The 25979-nt window shown below is 38.7% G+C and overlaps 1 protein-coding gene across 1 annotated transcript in view; it reads left to right on the top strand.

Annotated features, from left to right (window-relative positions):
• The window catches only part of TRIP12 (thyroid hormone receptor interactor 12), a 155760-nt gene that overhangs the window by 33037 nt on the left and 96744 nt on the right, over positions 1 to 25979 (top strand). Inside the window, exon 2 of the mRNA XM_030917083.1 lies at positions 8609 to 8755. Coding sequence (XP_030772943.1) covers positions 8658 to 8755 — 98 coding nt within the window. The 5' untranslated portion in view covers positions 8609 to 8657. The remainder of the gene's footprint in view (positions 1 to 8608; positions 8756 to 25979) is intronic.

Genomic DNA, 25979 nt, shown 5'->3' on the forward strand with positions numbered 1-25979 from the left:
TAACATACACGTTTAATATCTGAACCCCTGATTAATAATAAATAGCAAAATTAAAATAGGATGCTCTTGTAGAAACTGAATTCCTAGGTAAACCTCTGACGTAGCATTTCCTAGGACATTGAAAGGATGTGCAGTCACCTTCTTTATGTTTTAGATAACTTTTCTTAACCTTGTCACCAGTGTAAGAAATTTGAGTCATTTTAGCATTTGTATTTGTCTGAAGTCTGAGAACCACAGTCTCATACTATTCTTTCTCACCGTGTAGATTCTGTCATCAAAATGTTTCTTGACCCCATCTTCATTTTGTCTTCTTCCATTGTTAATCAGATCCTCATCTATCCTTAGGTCTATTTGGTAGCTTTCTACTTGATCTGCCTCCTTATTGGTAGGTCTTAAATGCAAAATTTTTTGTTTCTGGCCCTTCCTGATAGAGTTTAGGCTTATTTTCAGGCTCAGGGAACCACTCCACATCCCTCCATTGTAATTTATTCTCTCATTCCTCCATGTCTTTTCCTCACTGCTCTAGCATTTCAAGGAACATCAGCAGAAGTGACCGGTCATCCTCAACCTGTGAAGGCGAAGTTAGCCACCGTTTTCTTCTTTGTTTAGAGTAGTACATTTGAGCTTTATTCTCAAATCAATGTAGCATATTTAATGATAATTATTCACTTAATGATTGGCCAGCTAAGCTGATTTACCAGATGGCAAAGGATCAGAATTTTCTTCCTATCCCCCATAATCCTTTAAGCTTGGGATGTCATGGCTTTCTAGTATTTTGATTTTTTTAAGGTAAATATGTAATTATTTTTCGTTGTTTGTTCAGTCAAACTTGTATTTGAGTGCTGGCCCTGTCCCCTATTAGGTTTGTAGCCTTAGGGTTATTTTAACTTACTGTGTGCCATGGTTTCTTTTTAAGAAGATTATTTTCACTACCAGTTTTGTAAACTTAGTGTGAAAATTAAATGATTTAAAGCACATTGTCTGGTACATGCTAAGCACAGAATACACATAACCCATAATCATTCTTACTTTACTATTCAACTTAAATCTTGTATTTTTTCCATTAAATATTGTTTTCTAGTGTTACGAAAATACTAGTTTGGCCGGACGCAGTGGCTCATGCCTATAATCCCAGCACTTTGAGAGGCCAAGGAGGGTGGATCACTTGAGGGTCAGGAGTTTGAGACCAGCCTGGACAATATGGTAAAACCCTATCTCTACTAAAAATACAGAAATTAACCGGGCATAGCGGTGCACGACTGTAGTCCCAGCTACCCGGAAGGCTGAGGTGAGGCAGGAGAATCGCTTGAACCTGGGAGGCGGAGGTTGCAGTGAGCCGAGGTTGCGCCATTGCACTCCCGCCTGGGTGTCTCAAATAAAAAAAAAAAAAAATTTACTATTTTTACCTGTTGTATAATATTCCATTATCCCATTCAAATGGTTTTGATGCCCGTAAATTGCATTCAGTGCCTAACAGACCCTAACGTAGCCCTTTCTCTTGTACTCAGTGGCCCTTACTTTCCTAATTTCTCTATTTTTGATTAGAGAACTTTTCTGATTAACTGGAAAAAAAGGCAGTAAATTTCTGTTTCCCTTAATTCAAATGTGAACTGATAAACTGCCTTGTGCTGTTCTATGTCAGATACAGCTGTTTCGGGTTTGACATATGGCTGCTTAAGAGTTTGACATTTGCCGGGCGCAGTGGCTCACACGCTTTGGGAGGCCGAGGCAGATGAATCACCTGAGGTCGGGAGTTCAAGACCAGCCTGACCAACATGGAGAAACCCCCTCTCTACTAAAAATACAAAATTAGCCAGGGTGGTGGCGCATGCCTGTAATCCCAGCTACTCGGGAGGCTGAGGCAGGAGAATCACTTGAACCCGGGAGGCGGAGGTTGCGGTGAGCTGAGATTGCGCCATTGCACTCCAGCCTGGGCAACAAGAGCGAAACTCTGTCTCAAAAAAAAAAAAAAAAAAAAAGAGTTTGACATTTGACTCGTGAGTATACCATACAAAACTGCTGATTTTGTATTACCTCCTTCCTAAATAAAAGTAAAATAATAAACTGTCCCAGTAGGTTTGTAGGAAGTTTTTATCCCCTTCAATTCCTTTCTGGCACATGATGGACCTGATGATTTCCCCCATTTTTCTTTTAAGATTATATTTAATAAGCACTCATTAAATGGCAGCTATCATGTTCAGGTAAGGTTCTGAGAGCCTTACATGCTGTCCTCTAATACTTAAATCCCAAAGTATAATATTGTCTCTAATTAAATGGAGAAACAAACTGAGACGAAGGCGAGTACTTACAGGTCTTACTAAGTGGCAGAGGCAGAATGTGAGCCTAGGTGGGAGACAGAGAGCAGTAAGCTCCTTGTGAGGAGGAATTGTCTTACTTGTCACTGTTTCTCAGCACCACTCAATCTCAGCACCTCTCAGTGCTTTTGGGGAAGCTTAAAGGTTGTTCATTCCCACTTTAAAGATAGGCTTCTTTGAAGTCCTTGCTGTTTTTAGGTAGGCAAGAATGACTTCTGTTATACACAAGGGTGATTTCTATTTTGTTTTATCGTAGTGATTTAATGTATACTGCTCCTTACCACACTTGGTTCTGGGACCTAGTCATTTCTTTCTTTATGTGGTGTGTGTAATTCAGAACTGTAGCTCCAGATGTCAGTTCTTGCTTGTAGTCTGCAGGTCTGGATGCCATTGCTTGTTTCATGCAGGGTACTAATTTTGTAACATTTCAGTTTATTTGTAAAATAGGACTAACAGGCAGTGGTTTATATGACTCCTTGTCACATTTAAATTTTACAAAATGAGTAAAGTACCTTGCAAATTGTGTTTATTACTGTAATTTACCTCCATGTTAATGATCTGAAGCCAAACCAAGCCTTTTTGGAGGACGAACTCTAAATAAGTGCATAAGAAATTAGGGGGTACATACTGGACAAATGAGATTTACTTCTAAAAGCTTACTGTGCAGACATTGCTTTTCTTAAAGATAGGGATACATTCTGAGAAATTTATTGTTAGGCAGTTTTGTCATTAGGTGAAGATGGTAGAATGTACTTAGACAAACCTAGATAGTATAGCCAACTACACACCTAGGCTGTCTGGTATAGCCTGTTGCTCATACACTGCAAACCTGCTCTAGATATAGCAACATGTTTGTTGTATACATGTTTGTAATGTACCTGTTCCTCTACCAAATACTGTAGGTAGTTGTAACAAAATGGTAAATATTTGTGTGTCTAAACATATCCAAACACAGAAAAATCACAGTAAAGATACGGTATTGTATAATCTTATGGCACCACCGTTGTATATCTGGTCAGTTGTTGAACAGAATGTCAGTAGTGCAATGTGTGGCTGTTTTTTTTGTTTTTTTGTTTTTTTGAGACAGGGTCTTCCTGTGTTACCCAGACTGGAATGCAATAGTGTAATCACGGCCTACCACAACCTCATCCTCCCAGGCTTAAGTAATCTTCCACCTCAGCCTTCCAAGTTGCTGGGACCACAGGTGTGCACTATACTGCCTGGCTAATTTTTAAGTTTTTTTATAGAGACAAGGTCTGAATACCTGTGTTGCCTGGGCTGGCCTCAAACTTCTGGGATCAAGTGATTCTTCTGCCTTAGCCTCCCAGTAGTAGAGACTACAGGCATCCACAACTGTGCCTGGCTTTATTTTTTTGCAGTTGATTTCTTTCGGTGTTCTAAAAGTTCTGTACCAGAGGAAGGATTGGATTTTTAAAAAATGTTTTGGGTTTTTTTAAAAACTTTTATTTGTGTGTGTATGATATTAAGAATTTAGCAAAAAAATTAATTTCCAGCCAGGTGCAATGACCCACACCTGTAATCACAGCAGGTTTTGGGAGGCTGAAGCGGGCGGATCACTTGAGGTCATGAGTTCAAGACCAGCCTGGCCAATGTGGTGAAACCCCATCTCTACTAATAATACAAAAATTAGCTTGGTATAGTGGCAGGCGCCTATAATCCCAGCTACTCTGGAGGCCAAGGCAGGAGAATCACTTGAGCCCAGGAGGCGGAGGTTGCAGTGAGCCAAGATCATGCCACTGCATTCCAGTCAGGACAACAGAGTAAGACTCTGTCTCAAAAAAAAAAAAAAAAAAAAAAAGAAAAGAAAAATTCCAAAAAGTTTTTAGTTTAAGTTTTCCTTGAAGGAATATTCTTGATATATATTTTAAGAATGAATTTTTAAATGTAAATATAAAACAACAACATACTTTTTTTTTGAAATGGACTCTCACTGTTAGCCAGGCTGGAGTGCAGGGGTGCTATCTTGGCTCACTGCAACCTCCGCCTCCTGGGTTCAAGCAATTCTCCTGCCTCAGCCTCCCAAGTAGCTGGGATTACAGGCACGCACTACCATGCCCGGCTAATTTTTGTATTTTTAGTAGAGATGGGGTTTCACCATGTTGGCCAGGCTGGTCTCGAACTCATGACCTCATGTGAGCCACCGCACCCAGCCGGTTTTTTGTTTTTTCTATGTGGTATTTGCATGTAGAGTTAAATACTTTTTCACATAAAATTCAAAAGTCATTTAACTTAAACAGTGAATAAGTTGGTTGTACCCTCAACTCAGCTGTCATCAAAGTTGTCATGAATTTGTTTTCAACTTTGAAGACATCCATTAGCCTTTTTGTTTTTCCTGTTAAAGTCGTACATGTTCTCTATTTTATTTCAGTGCCTTAGGACTGAATGTCAAAGGTTTTATGTGAAAAATCTTGATTAGTTTTACAGAAATGAAGGTATGGCCATGGTTAGAAAAGAGTAGTATATTTCAGGATTTGATAGGGATATTAAATTGGATTTATAATTCTAGTTTTACACTAGGAAACTAGAATTTTGACCTGTGAAGATGGAATCTTTTGACCTGTGAAGATGGAATCTTTGAGTTCATATTTTGACCTGTGAAGATGGAATCTTTGAGTTCATGTTCACTACCGGCTATGAAAACATAACTTTTAGCGGTGTAATAGTGTAATTCCCACTTGTGTTTTAAAAATTAAGTAATAGCATATGGTAGGCATAAGTAATTGGTCAAGTCAGTACAGAATAATCTATAAGGAAAACATTCTGGAATTCATTGCATAGAGAAAACTTTTGGCTTCTGGGTTCTTAGCTGAAGCCAAAGAGGCATTAAACTTTTTTTGAAGTTGAGGTGGTGATATCTCTGAAGGGTATAGAACTGCTCAGTACCAGGATTCAGAAGACTGGTTCTTCAACAGATTACTTGGCACTTTCTTCATTTGGATTTGTCTGTAAGGTGTAAGGGGTTGAACTTGATCATCTCTGAGGGTCCCTTTCAGCTCTCTGGTTTTATTGATACCTGGCAGAGGGAGAGATCCTGTATCCATCATATGTTAATCTTTTATTTACTTTAAGGAAATTAAAGTTCCAACGTTTAACAGAGCCTGGCCTCTTTTTAAAAAGATGAATTTATGCTTTAACAGCAGGCAGTAATTTGATAAACAGCTTTCTTCTTACTTGCTCTTCTTCCTCTTAAATCTCAAGAGTTATCGGCAGATAGGCTGTTGGCTGATGTTGGTGCTGGTTGACCAGCACTGAAGATGTTGGGGAGCATTGTTAAGGTTACCTAGGTGACTGGGGCAAAACAACTACCTTGACTTAGTTTCATTTGAATAACTTAACACTCCATGACATACAGTAGGTGTTTAATAGCAGAAGTTGGGCAGGTGCCAACTACTAACCTTGTTTATAATACTATTGTTTGCTCTTTAAAGTGAGAGCAACAGTATCATCCTATTCTCTTATATCTGTCCTTGCTGTTTGGGTCCAGGTGAAATGGTATTGAGATGATTGAAGTAGAGAAATTTCTAAGATGAATTTTGAAAAAGACTGGCCTTTTATTCTTTAATGTGCTGAAATTCTTGGTGTGTTGCAGTATACCCAAGAAAGCTCTTTTAAACTATGTCTCCAACTTTTGTGCCCAGTGAATGAGGATCTCAGGTTAGGGGACAGGCATTCATATTTTCACAGAACTTCCCAGGTGATTGAGATGTTTACCCTTAATTGAAAACATTTCACTTTTGAAAATATTTTGCCGAAAATTAAGACTCATATTGACAGTGATTTTTATGGTGAAGCCTCTCCCAATATATTAGATTTTACTACAAATATTTTTATTCTTTTGAATAAATGATTATAGTAATGATCATGCTTAACATGTACTGAGCACTTGCTGTGTGATTGACACTGTATTGAGTAGTTTACATGGGTTTTTATTTGATCTTCACAACTACTGTGTGAGTTCTTTATCCTCATTTGATTGTTTGATTGAAGCACAGGGAAGTGTGTATGCAGACACTCATATATGCAAGATTATATACAGCTTGTTAGTGTTAGAGTCAAGAATTGAACTTGGGCAGAGACAGTTTGGCTCAAGAGCTCTGTGCTTAAAGCTGTTAATGCGAGAGCAGCCTGCTATTTCTTTATAAATTTATAAACAGTCTCAATGACAACAAAAATGATTTCTTTCATTCTAAACTCCGGATCCCCCAGTCCTTTCTCAAAGGCAGTCATTATTAACGAAGTATGTTTCATGTATCTTTCCATGAATTTTTAACATGTGGGCAGTATACAGAAATTTATATACAAGTCTTTGTATACATACACACAAATGAGAGTTTCATATCTTTCCATATCAGTACGTGTAAGTTTAACCTTTTCTTCTCTCTCTGCCTGCCTCTCTTCTAATGTTTAATTGTATTTATTTTTTCTTTCTGAAACTGACTATCCTTAAATTAGTAATTCAAACTTTCTAATTAAAGTTTATTATATTAATTTGGAAATATGTGATGTCTTTTTCTGCTGAATTGTATCAACAATGTAACCCAAAAGAAAACCTACTTTCTTACTACAGTACAAGGAATCTCTAAAACAAGATCCAGTACAGTAATAGATTTAATTATGATTAATTTGCATTCTCTTTGGCACCAGTTTCTATAATGTCATATGTTCATTCTCTTTCCCAGTAAATAGAAGTAACGAAAGAACTCCACTTCAAATTTGACTGCAGGCTTACAAAACATAGTGAAAGATTTTATTTGCACATGTTGTAATTCTATGATTGTAATGTTGGCTTGTTTTATCAGTTAAACTAATTTTCTTTCTTTTTTTTTTTTTTTTTTGAGACGGCGTCTCGCTCTGTCGCCCAGGCTGGAGTGCAGTGGCCAGATCTCAGCTCACTGCAAGCTCCGCCTCCCGGGTTTTACGCCATTCTCCTGCCTCAGCCTCCCAAGTAGCTGGGACTACAGGCGCCCACCACCTCGCCCTGCTAGTTTTTGTATTTTTTAGTAGAGACGGGGTTTCACCGTGTTAGCCAGGATGGTCTCGATCTCCTGACCTCGTGATCCGCCCGTCTGAGCCTCCCAAAGTGCTGGGATTACAGGCTTGAGCCACCGCTCCCGGCCAGTTAAACTAATTTTCTGAGTGTCGTATTTTATCTGTACAATAATTTCTTATAGAAAGTTCAATTTGGTTAAGAACTGTTTTGTGCTAAATTGTTAAACTTACAAAAATACTTTCACAATTTCTTGTTGCTGGCAACTCTGTTGAGGTAGGTAACGTACTGGTTTTAAAGAAGAGTAAATTAAGTGTAGAGATTATTTTATCCAAGGTCACGGCCAGCAGAGCTGCTGTTGAAAATCCAAAATATCTGGGAACATTGCTCAGTTTACTCTATTTAAGCTGTTTTCTCCTCGTCTTTTCATTAAGATACCACAGTTTTACAATTTTTGTTTTGTTTTGTTTTGTTTTGTTTTGAGATGGAGTCTCTCTCTGTCACCCAGGCTGGAATCCAGTGGCATGATCTGGGCTCACTGCAACCCCTGCCTCCCAGGTTCAAGCCATTCTCCTGCCTCAGCCTCCCGAGTTGCTGGGTTTACAAGTGTGTGCCACCACACCCGGCTAATTTTTGTATTTTTTGTACAGACGGGGTTTCACCATATTGACCAGGCTGGTGTCGAACTACTGACCTCAGGTGATCCTCCCACCTCAGCCTCCCAAAATGCTGGGATTACAGGTGTGAGCCACTCCACCCGGCCACAGTTTTGTTTGTATTTATTTTTTCATTTGTTATTCACAACAATACTGTGAAGAAGACATGACATGTTGTTAATTCTGTGTCTGAGGAATCCTAGGCTTAGAGGCTGTTATTTGTACAAAGGCAAACTTCTTTAACACCTGTTCTGTCACAGGACTTGAGCCATCATCTTTTGACTTTAGGTGTAGTGCCTATTTCTGCACGGTACTAGAATGTGGAAACGAAGACATTTCTACCTGTGCTGTGTTTTCTTTGAATTGAGAATTATCTGGCTATTCCGTGAAATCTAAGTTAATTTTATATGCTGAGTCCTGTACCACATGCCTTGAATATGTTATACCTTGACATTTTGTAACACATTCATCAGTCAGAGTTCACAGTTTAATGAGACATTACAGCATGGGTGAAGGCTGTAAAATCAGATAGTTCGCAGAAAATTCCAATGTCACTGTAAGTTCCCCTCATTTCTTGCCCATATTGTATTTTGTACATCTGATAAATTTTGTTTATTTTTTTCTTTTAGTGAATGGTAGTGTCTAGAAAGGGTATGTCCCTTCAAGAGAGAGGTGCCAATGTCCAACCGGCCTAATAACAATCCAGGGGGGTCACTGCGACGTTCACAGAGGAACACTGCCGGGGCCCAACCACAAGACGACTCAATAGGAGGAAGGTATGTATTTCATGGTAATTTGAGATGGAATTGGGAATACAAGAAAAAATATTTTTAAGCCTCATTGTGAGGTCCAAAACTTGAATGGTTCATTGCATATGGGTAATTTTTCCTGATTTGTGAGCCAAGTACTTAAAAGCAAACTGGAATCCAAAGCAGTTCCTAATTTTTTCCCCAGATATGCTAGACTCAAAGAAGTAGTTCATAGCCACTGACATGTTCAGACACCTGATTTAACATATGGTGTGTCATGTTTTGTTTGCCCTTTCTCTTCACTTCCTGAAATGTATATTACAACACATCTTTCACCATTCGTGGTCCTTTTCCTTGTGTGTTGACTTAATGATACTTTATTGAAAAGAAGCCTCACTTGTTTTAAGAACTTGAGTTTTGATACTCAGCTTTTGAGCTTTTGTCCTCATCATGCCTTTTGGCAACATAGATATTAACAGGGTAGTGAGGCACTCTGACTTTGTTAGTGAACAAGTTGTCTTATGTTTTTAGTGGTCTGGTGTTTCTTTTTAGTTGAAGTAGTTACATAAGAAGTAGTGTGAAGAATCAGATCAGGTGCATTTTCTTGAATGTAATACTCCAAGTCTGATTTAGCCAAGGTCTGTCATTCCATGTAAAAAATACTCAGAAGTTCTCTTGCAAGGCCTAGTTCTCTAATTTTGGGACTAACATTGATTATGTTTAGCTTAATTGATTATGTTTAGCTAAAAAAATTTACTGGTTAAATTTTTTTGTTTTTGAGAGTCTCATCACTCTGTCACCCAGGCTGGAGTGCAGTGGCACTATTTCAGCTCACTGCGACCTCTGCTTCTGAGGCTTAAAAATCCTCCCACCTCAGCCTCCCAAGTAGCTGGGACTACAGGTGTGCACCACTGCACCCGGCTAATGTTTTTTGAGACATAGAGACGAGATTTCACCACGATGGTCAGACTGGTCTCAAACTCTTGACCTCAAGTGATTCACCCGCCTCGGCCTCCCAAAGTGCTGGAATTATAGGCGTGAGTCACTGCGCTCAGCCGCTAAATTCTAATAGGATTATCTCCTACAGCCATTTGAGGCCATAACCATGAATACATATTATCTAGTAAATTATTTCAAAAATTTTTAATGTCAAATGTAAAGAATAAATCAAAGCACATCATGCTGATGTCAGACTATTTAAGTGGGTAAGCATAGGGACTTTGGACTAGGGCAGCTTTCTTTGTGTATGATTTCGTTTTTTCTTTTCTTTTTATTTTTGAGACAGAGTTTCTGTAGCCCAGGCTGGAGTTCAGTGGCACGATCTTGGCTTACTGCAACCTCCGCCTCCCGGGTTCAAGCGAATTCTCCTGCCTCAGCCTCCCAAGTAGCTGGAATTTCAGGCACGCACCATCACACCCTGATAATTTCTGTATTTTTAGTAGAGATGGTATTTCACCATGTTGGTCAGGCTGATCTCGGACTCCTGACCTCAGGTGATCCGCCGGCCTTGGCCGCTCAGAGTGCTGCGATTATAGGTATGAGCCACCACGCCCAGCCTTTGTGTGTGATTTCTGCCTCTGCCATTGTGTCTTTTGTTAAGAGTTTCAGGAAACCTCAGTGGCTTAGTCCACAGAGTGGTGATAGCTATTTGATAGGATTATTGGTAAACTTCAGTATTTTAGCATGTTAAGCTCTTACCACTTATACTTAGTATATAGAGCTCTGTTCTGAAAATTTTTGCTCTTTTACATTCAGGTTATTCTTTGGAGCAGCCACACTCAGCTTTATGTGGCTTATTTTATTTTATTTTATTTATTTTTTTTGAAGTGGAGTTTCGCTCTTGTTGCCCAGGCTGGAGTGCAGTGACGTGATCTCAGCTTACCGCAACCTCCGCCTCCCAGGTTCAAGCAATTCTTCTGCCTCAGCCTCCCAAGTAGCTGGTATTACAGGCATGCACCACCCACGCCTGGCTACTTTTGTATTTTTAGTAGAGACGGGGTTTCTCAGTGTTGAGGCTGGTCTCGAACTCCAGACCTCAGGTGATCTGCCCGCCTCGGCCTCCCAAAGTGCTGGGATTACAGGCGTGAGCCACTGCACCCGGCCTATGTGGCTGATTTTAAAATATTGTTCCTCCTGTAATAAAGTGTTACATGTTCATTTTAGATTATTTTGAATATATAGAAAACTAAAAAGAAAACATAATTACACACTTATAAGGTGTGCTGTTGACATTGGATACTATCGACATTTCTTCTGTCTTTTAAAAACTGCATGTAGATGTATATATGTATGCATATATGTATGTATGTGCATATAAGTAACTTGTACCTTTTGAATAACTGAGGTTTTATGCACGTTAGTTCTCAGGTTGCATTGGGACTCTTGCATGTGAACTGACAATCATTTTGGGCTATCAACAGCGCATTGCTTCTAAAATCCAGTGTTTCAGCATGGTCATTTTTTCTATATATCAGTGTTACAAATTGATTTTTTGAGACGGAGTTACTCAGGCTGGAGTGCAGTGCTGTGATCTCGGCTCACTATAACCTCTGCCCTCCAGGTTCAAGTGATTCTCTTGCCTCAGCCTCCCCATAGTAGCTGGGATTACAGGCACCTGCCACTGCACCAGGCTAATTTTTGTAGTTTTAGTAGAAACAAGGTTTCACCATCTTAGCCAGGCTGGTCTTGAACTCCTGATCCAACTGGCTTGGCCTCCCAAAGTGCTGGGATTATAGGCGTGAGGCACCGCACCTGGCCTAAGAAATTTTTAAAATTGTATTATGTTGTTATTTTATTTTTAGGGACAGAATCTCACTCTATGGTCCTGGTTCTAGTGCAGCGATGCAGACATAGCTCACTGCATCGCAAGTAGTTGAGACTACAGGCGCCTGCCAGTATGCCCAGCTGTATATTTAGGTTGGTGCAAAAGTAATTGCGGTTTTGCGATTTTTTTTTTTTTTTTTAAATGGCAAAAATCGCAATTACTTTTGCACCAACATAGTATGTATTTTAAAAAATGAGTAAGACTGAACATGGTGGCTCATGACTGTAATCTCAGTACTTGAGGAGGCTGAAGTGGGATGATCACTTGTGGCCAGGAGTTCGAGACCAGCCTGGGCAACATAGCAATACACATCATGTGTCATCAGAAGACACATGTAGAAATTTTCTGTTTCTACAAAAATAAATTAGCTGGACACACTGGAACACATTGATATTTCTACCTACATAGGAGGCTGATGTGGGAGGATCGCTTGAGCCTAGGAGTTCAGGGTTTCAGTGACCTATGACTGGCAGGCCACTGCATTCCAGCCTGGGCGACAGAGCAATACCCTGTCTCAAAATAAATAAATAAATAATAAAGTAGTGGGACATAAATGGAAGTGGTTAATACTAGCGATTAAGATGTGTTGGTTTAAGTAGCTCTAAGTTGTAACAGAGATGGAACTCGATTAGATTTGTAGAATGACAAATCTTGATGTAGTTTATGTAGTTTAAGCCAGTCAATAATATGCTCAATTGTGAAGGGTGTGATCAGGACATAGAAATTTAGAGCTTTAGCCAAAACATCTTATTAGTTTTAAGAATGCAAATGAGATGAGAAGATGCTGGCTCTTTTAAATATCACTTTGCCTTCTTAGCTTGATTCTTTTGCTCATAACAAAATCTCAAGACTGGGAGGAACTTTGAAGACCTTCTTATCAACCCCCAAGTTGGTATTTTTTGTTGTTGTTGTTGAGATGGAGTTTTGCTCTTGTCACACAGGCTGGAGTGCAGTGGCATGATCTCGGCTCACTGCAACCTCCGCCTCGCGGGTTCTAGCGTTTCTCCTGCCTCAGCCTCCTGAATAGCTGGGATTATAGGCATGGGCCACCACACCTGGCTAATTTTTGTATTTTTAGTAAAGATGAGGGTTCACCATGTTGGCCAGGCTGGTCTTGAACTCCTGACCTCAGTTGATCCACCCACTTCAGCCTCCCAAAGTGCTGGGATTACAGGCATGATCCACTGCATCTGACCCGGATTGACTTTTGAAACCCCTATAGAGTGTACTATTCTGGCAGTTGTTTAAACTCTCAGAAACCTTTCCAGGGATTTTTGGGAGTCAGAGGATTGGGATTAATTGGGAGAAAACAATTACAACTATATATTTATTCTCTCCATGTGACTCGGTTAGCTTTTCTAAGTAAAATGCTGTCATCGTAGCCTTCATTTCCTGAAGATGGTGGACTTGCCCCTATAAAGGTATTCACAGTGATACAGTGATTCAACTAATGATAATAATAGCAGTTACACAACAGCATTAATGGAGCAAGTTTAAAAAATGATTACACATTCTTTCAATTGAAACTCAGAAACTCTGCAGTAAATATGTAATCTCTCTTAAAAATGTGGAAGCTTGCTCAACTTTATACAGCTAGTGTGTTGTCAGGACTTGATTCCAGACCTCTTGACTATAAAGTCAGTGAATCTTTTCATTATGCCATACTGTTTCACTGCAGACCGCTGGATCCCTATGATGAGGGACTTAGAAGAGGGTATCAACTTTAGTTTAGAATTTAAGTAGCAGTTTTCCCTCCTAGGATTTGTGCTAGGATTCATTTTGGACTCACTGTTTTCTTCTAAACCTCTGCATTAAGCTGTCTTCTTTGTGTAACCTCCTTCCGGTGACCTCTTGTGCCTTTCTCCCAAATCAAGATAGCTTCTTTTTAAAAATAGTTTAAATTCATTCTTAAGATAAATGAAAATAGAGTCTGAGGATATATTTAATCTCTCCTAATTTTACCTCTGCTCTCCTTTTCACCCATCCTTCATCACTATCCACAGTCGAACTAGATATCTTATTCTTCTTCTATTGTTTTTCTTTCCCCCTTTCCTCTCTAATTTTTTTTTATTGTAGCTGACCTGTTCCCCTCTTTCCTGTTCTCTTTTTCTTTTATAGGAAATCACTCCCTTCCACTGCTTCTCTGTTGGGTTGCTCACAGGGATACTACCTAGCCTTTTCCAGTTGTAGTGCAGGTATTTGTAGGCTACTACCTCCCTCTTGGCAATGCAGTAGCGTTTTTATTATACCATGTGCTTTTTCTTGTTTTTCTCAAGTGGCAGTGGTAGGATTGAATTTAATTTTATAGCAACTTTAAGATCGCTTTAGTGGTAGTTGTCTTCAATGTTGATTTTATTATATAAACAGTGCATATTGAGAATAGAAAATTGGGACGCTTCAGGAAAATTCAAGAAAATAATTTTAATCCTACCACTCAGAGATAACCATGGTTAATATTTCTGTTCTATGTTCTTAGAGTCTTTTCTGTACGTGTAGCTTCTTTTTGTTTTTTCAAAATTCCACATTCAGAGATCAATATATGTATACTTGCAACATACAAATAATAGGGATGATGTTATCACTAGATGTATTTTCTGGAATTCTGTAACATTCTTCCATGAGGTAATTTAAAGTGGCTCCGTAATTTTCTTTAATATAAAAGCCCATGATTTAAATTTGGGCCTCTAGGGTTTTTCCTCAGATTTTTGCTGTAAAAAATATTGCTTGTGCCTATCATACTTGAATGTGAGCTGGTTTTATCACGTCAAATTCATGAAACGGGTTTACAGAATCTAAGGGTATGAATATTTTGAAGACTTTTAACAGATTGCTAAATCTGTTAAATCTTTCAGAAATCTTGGGCCAATTTAATACTTCTGCTAATACTTCTTGAGAGTGCTCATTTTGCCAAATCCTAGTCAATAGAGCGTACCCTTTTTAAAAAGAAAAGTTTGTGGGGAAAAAGAATTCCTTGATTTAAAGTTAGCATTTCTTTGTTTACTATAGAGTGGAAAAATTTGCTCCTTGGCCATTTGCATTTATTTTCTGAGCTGTTTGTTAGTGTCTTTTGTCTAATTTTGGAGATACTTACTGTTTTGTCAGGGCCCTTTATGTGGAAGGTATTGATTAACATGGACAAATTTTTTTTCTGTTTTTTTTTTATGGTTTATTTTAATTTCTACAACATTTTAAAATTTAATAATTAAGTCTACCCATTTGGTTTTTCTTCCTTTGCCTTCTCCATGCTAAGAATAAATTTTTCCTCTGTTACGGGTTCATTTTTACATTTGACTAGAATCTGCCTGAAATTTTTGAATGATGAAAGGAAATGCTTGTATACAGTTGCCTACTTCTCACCCCATCAAAAAATTTGCCTGCAAAGTTTTAATAATTATGTATTACTCAGCAAAAACTCAGTTGTGAGACATATAGGATATAGCCTTCTATTTATTATTTTTCTTTACATTTTTAGAGCAGAGATTTTTTTAACCCCCCACTGATTATATAGAAAGAAATAGAGTTGTGTTTTCACTTAAAAAAAACTATTTCAAAGGAATGGGATACGGAAAAGTACAAAAAGAAAATAAGAACTATTCAGAGAAAAGTCTGTGTTAACGTTTTATTTTTTATCTGTACACTTTGGCGTGTAGCTGATCATACTGTGTGTGCAGTTTGGTATCCTGCTCTTTTCTCTCAATACCCTAACATTAACATTGCCCATGTCATTGTGATCTTTTGGTAATCATTTACAGATGGTGTCCACGTAATCCACTGAATGAATATACAGTATTTTCCATGGCTACTTTTTTCAGTTTTTGGATAGTTAGGTAGGTGTAGGGGAAAATTTTTTGCTTATGCTCCAAATGTTCACATTTCAGATACCTCTTCAGGAAAGGTTCCCTGAAGTGAAGTTGTTTGGTGCACGGGAGTTTTTTGCGAATAACTTTGTTGTGCATTCATTTTTTACTTCCTGTTTACATTATCACCATCAGGGGAAAGAGTGCTTTTTCTCGTTCTAGTCACATTATCTGCATTTTGTATTTTTCTGCTAATTTGATAAAGAAGAAAATGCTTATTCTTGTTTTATTGCTGTTTCTCTAGTAATGAGGTCACATTGAAAAAGTAGGTTTAAAGAATGAGTCTGGCTAAGAATAATTTTTGATGTAGTCTCCTATTATTTTGTTGTTGTTGTTGTTGTTGTTAATCTCCCTTTGTACCACTGTACAGGAGAACTGACTTTTTAATTGGTTTGGCTAATACTTACCAGTTTTACCAGTGTAAAATCTACAGTCCTAGTCTGTAAAGGTTGACTTGGAGAAGTATAAGTCAGTCTCAAAGAAGCTTTAAAACAGTTGGCAAGACAGGAATTACCCATTAGAAGATAAATGACATGTACTGGTAAGAAAAGAAGACTTGAGTCTTGTAAGTCCTGTAAGTTTATAGGGATAGTTAGGAGTTTATAGAAGGTGCATAGTTTAACAGACTCTTAAAAGACAGGAAGATTTTTGAGTAAGGGGACATTTTTGACAACTTTGTGTTTGTATTTTGGTTCATTTCTTTCTTTTTAAGGATAGAATCATTTTATATACTGTAATGTGACTTGCTATCTTCATTAACTGTGTCATATGCATTTTTTTCTTTATTTTTTTTTGGAGACAGAGTCTTGCTCTGTTGCCCAGGCTGGAGTGCAGTGGTGGGATCTCAGCTCACTGCAACCTCTGCCTCCCGAATTCAAGCAGTTCTCCTGCTTCAGCCTTCGGAGCAGCTGGGCCTATAGGTGCCCGCCACCACACCTGGCTAATTTTTGTATTTTTAGTAGAGACAGGGTTTCACTGTGTTGGCCAGGCTGGTCTCACATTCCTGAGCTCAAGTGATCTGCCCCTCTCAGCCTCCCAAAGTGCTGGGATTACAGGCATGAGCCCCCACACCCAGACTCTTCTTTTTTTAAAATAGAGATGGGGTCTCGCTATGTTGCCCAGACTGGTCTTAAGCTCCTGGCCTGAAACAGTCCTCCCGCCTTGGCCTGCCAAAGTGCTGGGATTACAGGGATGAGCTACTGCACCTGGCCTTAATGTAGGCTTTTTTTTTTTTTTAAATAATGTCTGTCATTAAAACTATATTATCAGTTTTAATGTCTGCATAATTTTCTGTTATGTGGATATATCAATTATGTGTATATATAATCACTTCTCTTTCATCATTTGGTTTCAGGATTTTGCCATAGCAAATGATGCCACACCTGAACATTCTCATTATCATTGCGAACTTGTACTGGTACTTCTCTAAGCTAGGTTATTGCAAGTGGAATTGCTGGGTTGAGTATGTTTTCAAAAATTTACTCTTGTAGAAAATTGTCTTCTATAAGACTGCTTTCGTTTGCATATAATTATAAGTTGATTATATTAGGATTGTTGATTTTCCTTACTAATACTTAGTTTTTGTATTTTCTAATTTCAAATTGTATTAGGCTTCAGCATTGCTGTAAAGGAATACCTGAGACTGGGTAATTTATAAAGAAAAGAGGTTTAATTGGCTCATGGTTCTGCAGGCTGTACAGAAAGTGTGGTGCTGGCATCTGCTTCTGGTGAGGGCCTCAGGGAGCTTAAAATCATGACAGAAAGCAAAGCCAGCATATCACATGGCAAGAGTGGGAGCAAGGGGTGGGGAGGGGGGCAGGCACACACTTACACTTCTAAACAACCAGATCTCAAGTGAACTCAGAGCAAGAATTCGTTCACCACCAAGGGGGCTGGCATTAAGCCATTCATGAGGGATCTATCCACCCAGTGATTCAAACACCTCCCACCAGGCCCTATCTCCAGCGTTTCAACATGAGATTTGGATGGGACAAACATCTAAACCATATTACTAATGTCTTTTGGGAAGAAGCCATTCTTACGTTTGGATTAGGATCTCTTTTTTCTTTTCTTTGACAGTGTCTTGCTCTATTGCCCAGGCTGAAGTGCAGTGGTGTGACTTTGACTCACTGCAACCTCTATCTCTTGGGCTTAGGTGATCCTCCTGCCTCAACCTTCTCTTGCCTCAGCCTCCCGAGTAGCTGGAACTACAGGTGTGCGCCACCATGCCTGCCTAATTTTGTATTTTTAGTAGAGAGAGAGTTCCACCACATTGGCCAGGCTGAGCTCAAGTGATCCTCCCCGTCAGCCTCCTGTAGTGCTGGGATTACAGGTGTGAGCCACCGCACCTAGCTGGATTGGGATATTTTCTAGGGAAATAACGAAGCCACACTCAAGAATGACTCAGGACAAGCTGTCAGTGTACCAATCAACTTAACTTTCCTTTTCTTGATTTTTGAAAGAAGTATACTGCAAAAAAAAAAAAAAAAGATAAAATGCCAAACTTAATTCATATCTACTGGTTTCAGAGACTAAAACTTGATAGTTTCTCTATTCTTAACTACTTAAAATACCTTGCAATTTCTTTCTTCAGTAATTTTGATCATGCCATTTTCCTTTTAAAATGCTTGCCTTCTGTATTTTAGACCTTACCTTACTGAAATTCTGCCAGTCTTTCAAGATCATTCAAAAGTTTCCACATTGATGTAGTTTATACTCTTTTCCAGTCTTAGAAATCCTGTACAGATCCCAAAGCATTGTAACACTCTGGGGATGCCCAGGAACTACAGACTCAGTATCTGTCTGGCTGCTTCCTCTCTGTTCATCTGTCCTTATTATGTCACTGCTTCTTCCTACCATGTCATGTCCATCCAGGGAGATCTCACCATCTCTTTGTACACCATGTTTATTTCTTTCCCTGTGCCTTAAAGCTTAACTTTTAGGCCTCTCATCTTCTTGAGCTAGATCGAGCCCTCTTTCATTTTGAGTTATTAAAAAGATTATACCATTTTCATGGAGGTGGCAATAAATAATGTTCTTCATGGTTTTTGTTCTGCACGACACCTCTCCTTAGAACAGTAGTCTTGTGGAATGGCTTCCCATGCATTTATGGGTAGTTACTCTGTTCTAATATAGTTTTACTCCGATCCTGTTAGCTATTCCTTAACCTTTGGCGAAAGCTAGGGGAATCGACAGTGCTCCCTCTTTCTGAGCACAGTGATAAACCTGATGTGGTCACATGATCAAGATGAGAAAAGTTGGAAGATTTAGCTTTTTTCTTTCTGGTGACAAAGATGGGAAGATATGCATCTGAAGTTGCCAACTGCTGTGTACATGCCTTATGGAGGAAGATGGACAGGCGGAAAAGAGCAAAGAGTATATGTGTACTAACGTTTTGGCAAGTTTAAATTCCTTAGTAGTTCTTTAAAGTTTTGTTGACTCTTAGCCTTTTCTAGGATTGATTATTCCACTGTTGTTCTGATTCTGAAGATAATGCATGTGTTATTTTAATAATGCCTCTTTTGGCATTTTAGAGTTCTGCCTTAACACAACATCAGTGTCAGATTGTATTCATTTGTAGAACACCATGTTAGTAAGCACCATACTCTATAGTAGTTATAGAAATGAGGGTAGAGTAGGGTTTTTCTTTTCCTCCCAGGGAAAGAACCCAGAAAGCAACCCAGCTCCGTAGGGGAAATGGGGATACAGGTTGTTATTAGAGTCAGATGAGAAACATTTCTAGAGATGACCTCATTGATCTGGGCTCTGAGGCTGAAGCAACAGTTGCAAAGCAGGTGTGGTATATGTCAACTATATTTGTCTTTGACATGTGGACTTATTAATTCCTTTCACAGTCTGGGTTTTATTTTGAATTTTTGTGTGTCATGTTAATTTGCTGGTAAGTGGTAGGTGTTCAACAATTACTAGTATGGGTTAGAAAAGGATATTTGTTTCCTTGGAATTTCTGGGCATAGACATGTGACTTTCTCTTTTCCTGAAATGATGAAAACATGATTGGAGTAAGGAAGGGTTGAAATAGAGCATAATTAAAATGGGCTATGTAGCAAGGTGGGCTACTACAGGAAAAAAACATCTCCTCGATATTAGTAGTTATAATCTAGCCACTAAAAAAGTTGTCTGTCCGGGTCAGCGGTAAGCTCTGCTCCCATGTCTGCACATTCAGATATTCAGATACCTTGATGTGTGAACTGTACTCTTGACTCTCCAGAACTTCCCCCAGCAGTGATTCACTTGTATTCACATTCCCTTGGCTGAAGTACGTCACATGACTGTACGTACTTCCAAGTGGTTGGACAAGTACCATCCTACCTTGCATCTGAAAAAAGGAAAAATAGAATATTCTTGAGATGTGGCTATCATAGGATGTTTATACGTTATTTTGCATTCTTATTTGCATCTCTATGATAGTTTGTTTACCTAAAGCCTACTTAGTGAACCTTGGCCACTGGTCCCGTGTGTTTTCTTCATTCTTCTGTTTAACCAGTGTGAGTGCTTTCCTTTTATATTCTTTAATTCTTTTCTCTTTCCTGTCTCTTTTTTATCCTCTCATTTGTTCAGTCAGAAGCAAGTTCAAACTGATGCTTGTTTGGGAAGAGGAGAGTGTTATGGGGAGACATGATGTGGTGCAGAAATAATTTAATGCCTCTTATGACTGAATTTGAGCCACTTGTTAAAAGTGTTTATACTAGAATTGGTTGGGCGTGGTGTCTCATGCCTATAATCTCAGTACTTTGGGAGGCTGAAGCAGGCAGATTGTTTGAGCCCAGGAGTTCAAGACCAGCCTGGGCAAAATGGCGAAACCCTGTCTCTACTGAAAATAGGCCGGGCGCGGTGGCTCAAGCCTGTAATCCCAGCACTTTGGGAGGCCAAGACGGGCGGATCACGAGGTCAGGAAATCAAGACCATCTTGGCTAACACGGTGAAACCCCGTCTCTACTGAAAAATACAAAAAACTAGCCGGGCGAGGTGGCGGGTGCCTGTAGTCCCAGCGACTCGGGAGGCTGAGGCAGGAGAATGGCGTAAAACCTGGGAGGCGGAGTTTGCAGTGAGCTGAGATCTGGCCACTGCACTCCAGCCTGGGCGACAGAGCGAGACTCCGTCTCAAAAAAATAAATAAATAAATAAAAATACAATAAATTAGCCGGGTGTGGTAGTAAATGTCTGTAGTCCCAGCTACTTGGGAGGGTGAGGTGGGAGGATCACCTGAGCTCAGGAAGTCAAGGCTGCTGTGAACCAAGATTGCACCACTGCAGTCCAGCCTGGACTAGAGACCCTGTCTCAATAAATAAATGAATGAGTGAATGAATGAATGAAAGAAAGTATTTATACTAGAATTGGCTGGGTAATTTGTAACTTGCTCTTTTCAGTGATAGTAAATCTTACTGCTCTGATTAGGCAGCCTGGAGTTTTAGCTGTGGAGACATGTGTGCCTGCTGCATTGGTAATGCTGAAACTAGCCTGTCCCATCAGGTCTTGGGGTCAGGAGACAAGATAATATGAAGCTGTGTTCAACACTGGCATGGTTGCCTTGTTCTAACAAGAAGCAGAGGCTACTTTTCTGTAGTTGGAAGTTAGAAACATTTGATTCTTAATTGTACCCGTGTTAAATTTTTTGGGGGGCCTACAAAGTAATAGTTTATATGTTTTCTATTAGTAATTTCCTTTGCACTATGCCTTATTTTAATCAAGTTTGGGGCTGAGTCCAAGTCGCATCATAAGCATACTGGAAACCTATAAGAAATTGTCAGCTGCCATAAATTGTCTCATATCCTTCAATGAGGATTTGTTTTCATTATTCTGCTATTACCAAACCACTTTTAAAAAGCTTTCCCAGTCTTGGAATGCCTTCTTAAAAGGGTTCAGTGTCACTTAAAAATGTATATACAAGTGATTCTTATACTAACAGCAAGCTTTTGTATCACATTTGGAAGGCTATTTTCTTGTAATACAGAGAACAAAAGAAAACAGAGGCTCCTTTTTAGAAGATTAATAGTGGTGCTTTCCTCCATTTTTCTCATATACTATCTCTAAAGTCTTCAGACATTTATTTTGGCCGGGCACAGTGGCTCATACTTGTAATCCCAGCACTTTGGGAAGCTGAGGCAGGAGGATCACTTGAGGTCAGGAGTTCGAGACCAGCCTGGCCAACATGGTGAAATCCCATCTTTACTAAAAATATAAAAATTAGCCGGGCATGGTGGCAGGCACCTGTAGTCCTAGCTGCTCAGGTGGCTGAGGCAGGAGAATCTCTTGAACCCAAGAGGCAGAGGTTGCAGTGAGCTGAGATCACACCACTGCACTTCAGCCTGGGTGACCGAGTGAGACTCTGTCTCAAAAAAAAAAAAAATAAAAGAAACCTTCCCTGTCTGACCATAGCCTATCCTTTAAAACAAAACAAAACAACCATATATATATATATATATATATATATTTTTTTTTTTTTTTAATTTCAGTAGCTTTCGGGGTACAAGTAGTTTTTGGTTACATGAATGGATTGCATAGCGGTGAACATCATTTCATCTATATTTTCTGATGTATCTCCATGTTCAGGGCAATTTATATCATTTGTCAGTTACTGTATGGGTTTTATAATTGCTTGCCTCTACCTTTGCCTATATTTTGCTTTTGAATGGAAAGCTTTTTTTCATCAGCTTTTCCTTCTTCAGGGCCAGGTTTAAATGGTGTGGCCTATAAAGCTTATATTCTCCTGCTAAAAGTATTCGTTGGAAAAGTCTATGGAGAGTACCTGGTAGATTACTTTGTTTTATGAGACTGACCTCTTTGAGGACAGGGACTAGGCTATTTGTTACCTACATTTATATGCCCCATTGTGACTTGCGTATATTTGTTGGTGGCAAACCTAGTATCTTTTGAAGGGAGTAGCTCAGTACAGTGGTTCTCAACTCTATCAGAGGCAATGCTCCCTGTCTATAGTGTATATCATATAAATATCTTTATTGTTATGCTCTTTTAATATTTTCAAATAAATGAAGAAATAAAATACCTGTCTACCCACAGTTTAGAAATACTGATACAATGTTTCAGCATTTTACAAAGATAAACAAAAGGAAAATAGTTGATAACAAAAATAACATCTCAGTAGGTAAGTGCTTGGACACAGTGACACAAAATTATAGTGCATCTGTATTTGGAGTCACTGAGTGTGACACCTACAACAAGAAACTTAAATGCCATAAGCAGCATTTTCATCATAGGCATTAAAAATGGTGCCTGACCTGACTCTTGGTAAAACTGCCAAAAGAAAAAAATAGTATAATCGTTTGTTGTTGCATTCCTGGAAAATTTAATATGTAAGAAGTGTGCAAAACAAATCTGAGAAATTACAAGCATGTTTTTCACCTGTGTCACTGCCACATTGTCAGGGTTTTTCATAAGCTTTTCATGTATTACCAAGACTGTACATTGGGCATGGGACAGTTCTTCATTGGGTCTTTTTGTTCCATATGTTGCCCATCTTTACCTCTAATCCACACCAGCCAAATGGTAATAGCACCCCCGCTTCCTAGTGTATGTTTCCAGAATGCTTCCTGGGGCAGTACTTCTGCTGTTTAGAAATACTGCTTTACTCTGAATTATAGAATCATTTGGGCTAGTGTTTCACTATAACTAAAGATAGGAACATTGATCAGATGAATCAAGCTTCTTTTTGTAATAGAAATAGAAAAACAGTACATTTTACAGGGAACATTAGTGAGTTATTTATTTAAAGTGATTTAAAGTGAACTTTCCACCGTTAATTATTGAAAATCAATAGCTCTTTTAAAACATGCATTTTCCAGCATTTGAAAGAAAATATCTAATTTTTAGAAGACAAAACGATAATGTTATAATTGTGTGTTTAAAGTAGAAAAGCATGAAAATGTGTCTGTATACACATACACAAATTTAGACTTGTAATTAAACCCACGATCCATTTATATTTGGTAATATATGCATGTATATTGTGTAGTATTACGTGCATATATTACCAAATATAAGTGGTAATATGTGCATGTATATTACATATATGCATATCATATAAGCTGTCAATATGTCAAATATCATAAGCTGTGAATATGTCTAGCATAAAAATTCAGGCAATTTAACACCTATAATAGGAATTAACTAGCTACTTGTAACTAGCCAGTTTCCTCATTTTTCCTTACATTAAGACAGCATTGTGCTCTTTTTCTTTTTCTTTTTTTTTAAATTGAGAGAAGATCTTACTCTGTTGCCCAGGCTGGAGTGCAGTGGCACAACCATGGCTCACTGCAGCTTTGACCTGCCAGGTTCAAGTGATCTTCCCCACCCAGTCTCCCGAGTAGCTAGGAATACAGGTGTGTACCACTACACCCAGCTTATTTTTGTATTTTTTGTAGAGACAGGGTTTCGCCATGTTGCGCAGGCTGGTCTTGAACTCCTGAGCTCAAGCAGTCCACCTGCTTTCAACCTCCCAAAGTGCTGGGATTACAGGCATGTGCCACCACACCTGGCCCAATATTGTGCTCTTGATACAACGTTTAGATCTCTTTTAGATCTCCTTTGGACTAGAGATGGTTTTTAATTCTGTGGACTACTGTAAAGGTTTTGACTAAATAGCAGTACAAATGTAGGTGGAAGGGTACAGTCAATACTATGTGCCTAAAAGTTAACACTCAGAGGCATTTGAGACTTCAAGGTGATCTTGAAAGCACATAACCTGGAGTTGAGTATAGTCTATTCTGTTGCAATGTTGGTTTCTTTAATGTGAATTGGCCCATACACACTTGGTAAATAGGGAAATGATGTCAATATAACGTGGAAGTAGTGTTGGTTCATAAGCAATTTTTCCCACAGTGCTAATGTATAAACTGAAAATGGGGAAAGACCTTTCAATTAAAGAGGAAGATTTGGTAATATATGAAGACGTTACACGCACACACAACCTTGCAAATCTGGCAGAAATAATTCAGTGAAAGAAATAGCTATTCCAGTGGTTTCTAAAACCACCATACTTTGTACTGTCAAAAGCAGTCTCAGGAAGTTCAAAACCATTTACTCCTGTGTTTATAAAGAAAGAAGATAACAAACAAGAAAGTCTACCTGAGAAAAATTATATTTTTAATTATTTTGAAGCTTTTTAAAAAATGCCTTTAAAAAGTTACTTAAAAGGAGAAAATACAGAAATCAGTCTCAAGTGGATTTATTGGTGCAAATTTTGTTGGAGATTTAATTTTTTATTAAAATTGGTGATGCTTTTGTTGGGACGTTCATTACAAAATAATATAGGTTTGTGTGCTCTGGGCCCAATCTTATTTTTAACATAACAGCCCTGTTATTTTTAGTGGGTAATTTTGCAGAGACATGAGGTTTTTTTCAGGAATACCCATATGTTGTTATAGAAGCTCCTGAACACATGCATGCGCGTGCGTACACGCGCACGCACACATACACACACACACACACACACACACACACACACACACTCTGACTCACCCAAGTCTTTGGGCTATAGTTTACTAAATGGCTTCATTCTAGTGTTATTTAAAAGAGTTTGTCATGAATTTTACTATACTGTTCTACAAATTTTATTTATAGTGGATATAAATTTTACTAGGTTTTAAAAAGATTATGCTTTTTAATAAAAACTAAAGTTGAGCATTAAGGCTTGCTAAATTAGAGAGGTGGTAAAATGAGCTCAAAGGAGGCATCCAAGGCTCCTTTGCCTCTGAATACTGTGATATTCTAATTGGCTATTCCAGATTGGACATCATTTTTTTATGCAGATTTACTTTGCAGCATTTTTGAGCATTAATAATTTATAAGTGGACATAATAAAATAGAGCTCCATTTTGGGAGGCCCCATATTGTCACTTCATGGTACCATCTGGTTGTCTATTCCTTGTTAGCTAGGGTTGGAAACTATAGCACATGGGCCGAATCTGGCTCACTGCCTGTTTTTGTAAATAAAATTTTGATTGAAGTATAGCCACCATGCTTGTTTGTTTGAGAATTTTCTGTACCTGTTTTTTTGACATACAGTATTGCCCAGGAAGCTGAAAATATTTACCCTTCTTTATGGAAAATGTATTAAGTCCCATAGGCTAAACAGATAGGCAGAAGGGACAGTTAAAGATCAATATTTTATATGTTTAAAATACACTTTTTAAACAGTCCTCAGTGAGAATATCGCACTTTAAAATAGTTTTAGGTAAGATCAGTGTGGGCATTGTTGATTTTATTTTATTTCATTTTATTTTTTGAGATGAGTCTTGCCCTATCGCCCAGGCTGGAGTGCAGTGACGTGATCCCTTCTCACTGCAACCTCTGCCTCCCGGGTTCAAGCGATTCTTCTGCCTCAGCCTTCTAGGTAGCTGAGACTACAGGCACATGCCACCACGCCCAGCTAATTTTTGTTGTTTTTATTAGAGACCGAGTTTCACCATCTTGACCAGGCTGGTCTTGAACTCCCGACCTCATGATCCACCCACCTCTTCCTCCCAAAGTACTGGGATTACAGGCGTGAGCCACTGTGCCCGGCTGGGCATTGTTGAATTTAAATCAGTTTTGT

This window comes from Rhinopithecus roxellana, chromosome 14, assembly GCF_007565055.1.
Source record: "Rhinopithecus roxellana isolate Shanxi Qingling chromosome 14, ASM756505v1, whole genome shotgun sequence".
NCBI lineage: Eukaryota > Metazoa > Chordata > Mammalia > Primates > Cercopithecidae > Rhinopithecus > Rhinopithecus roxellana.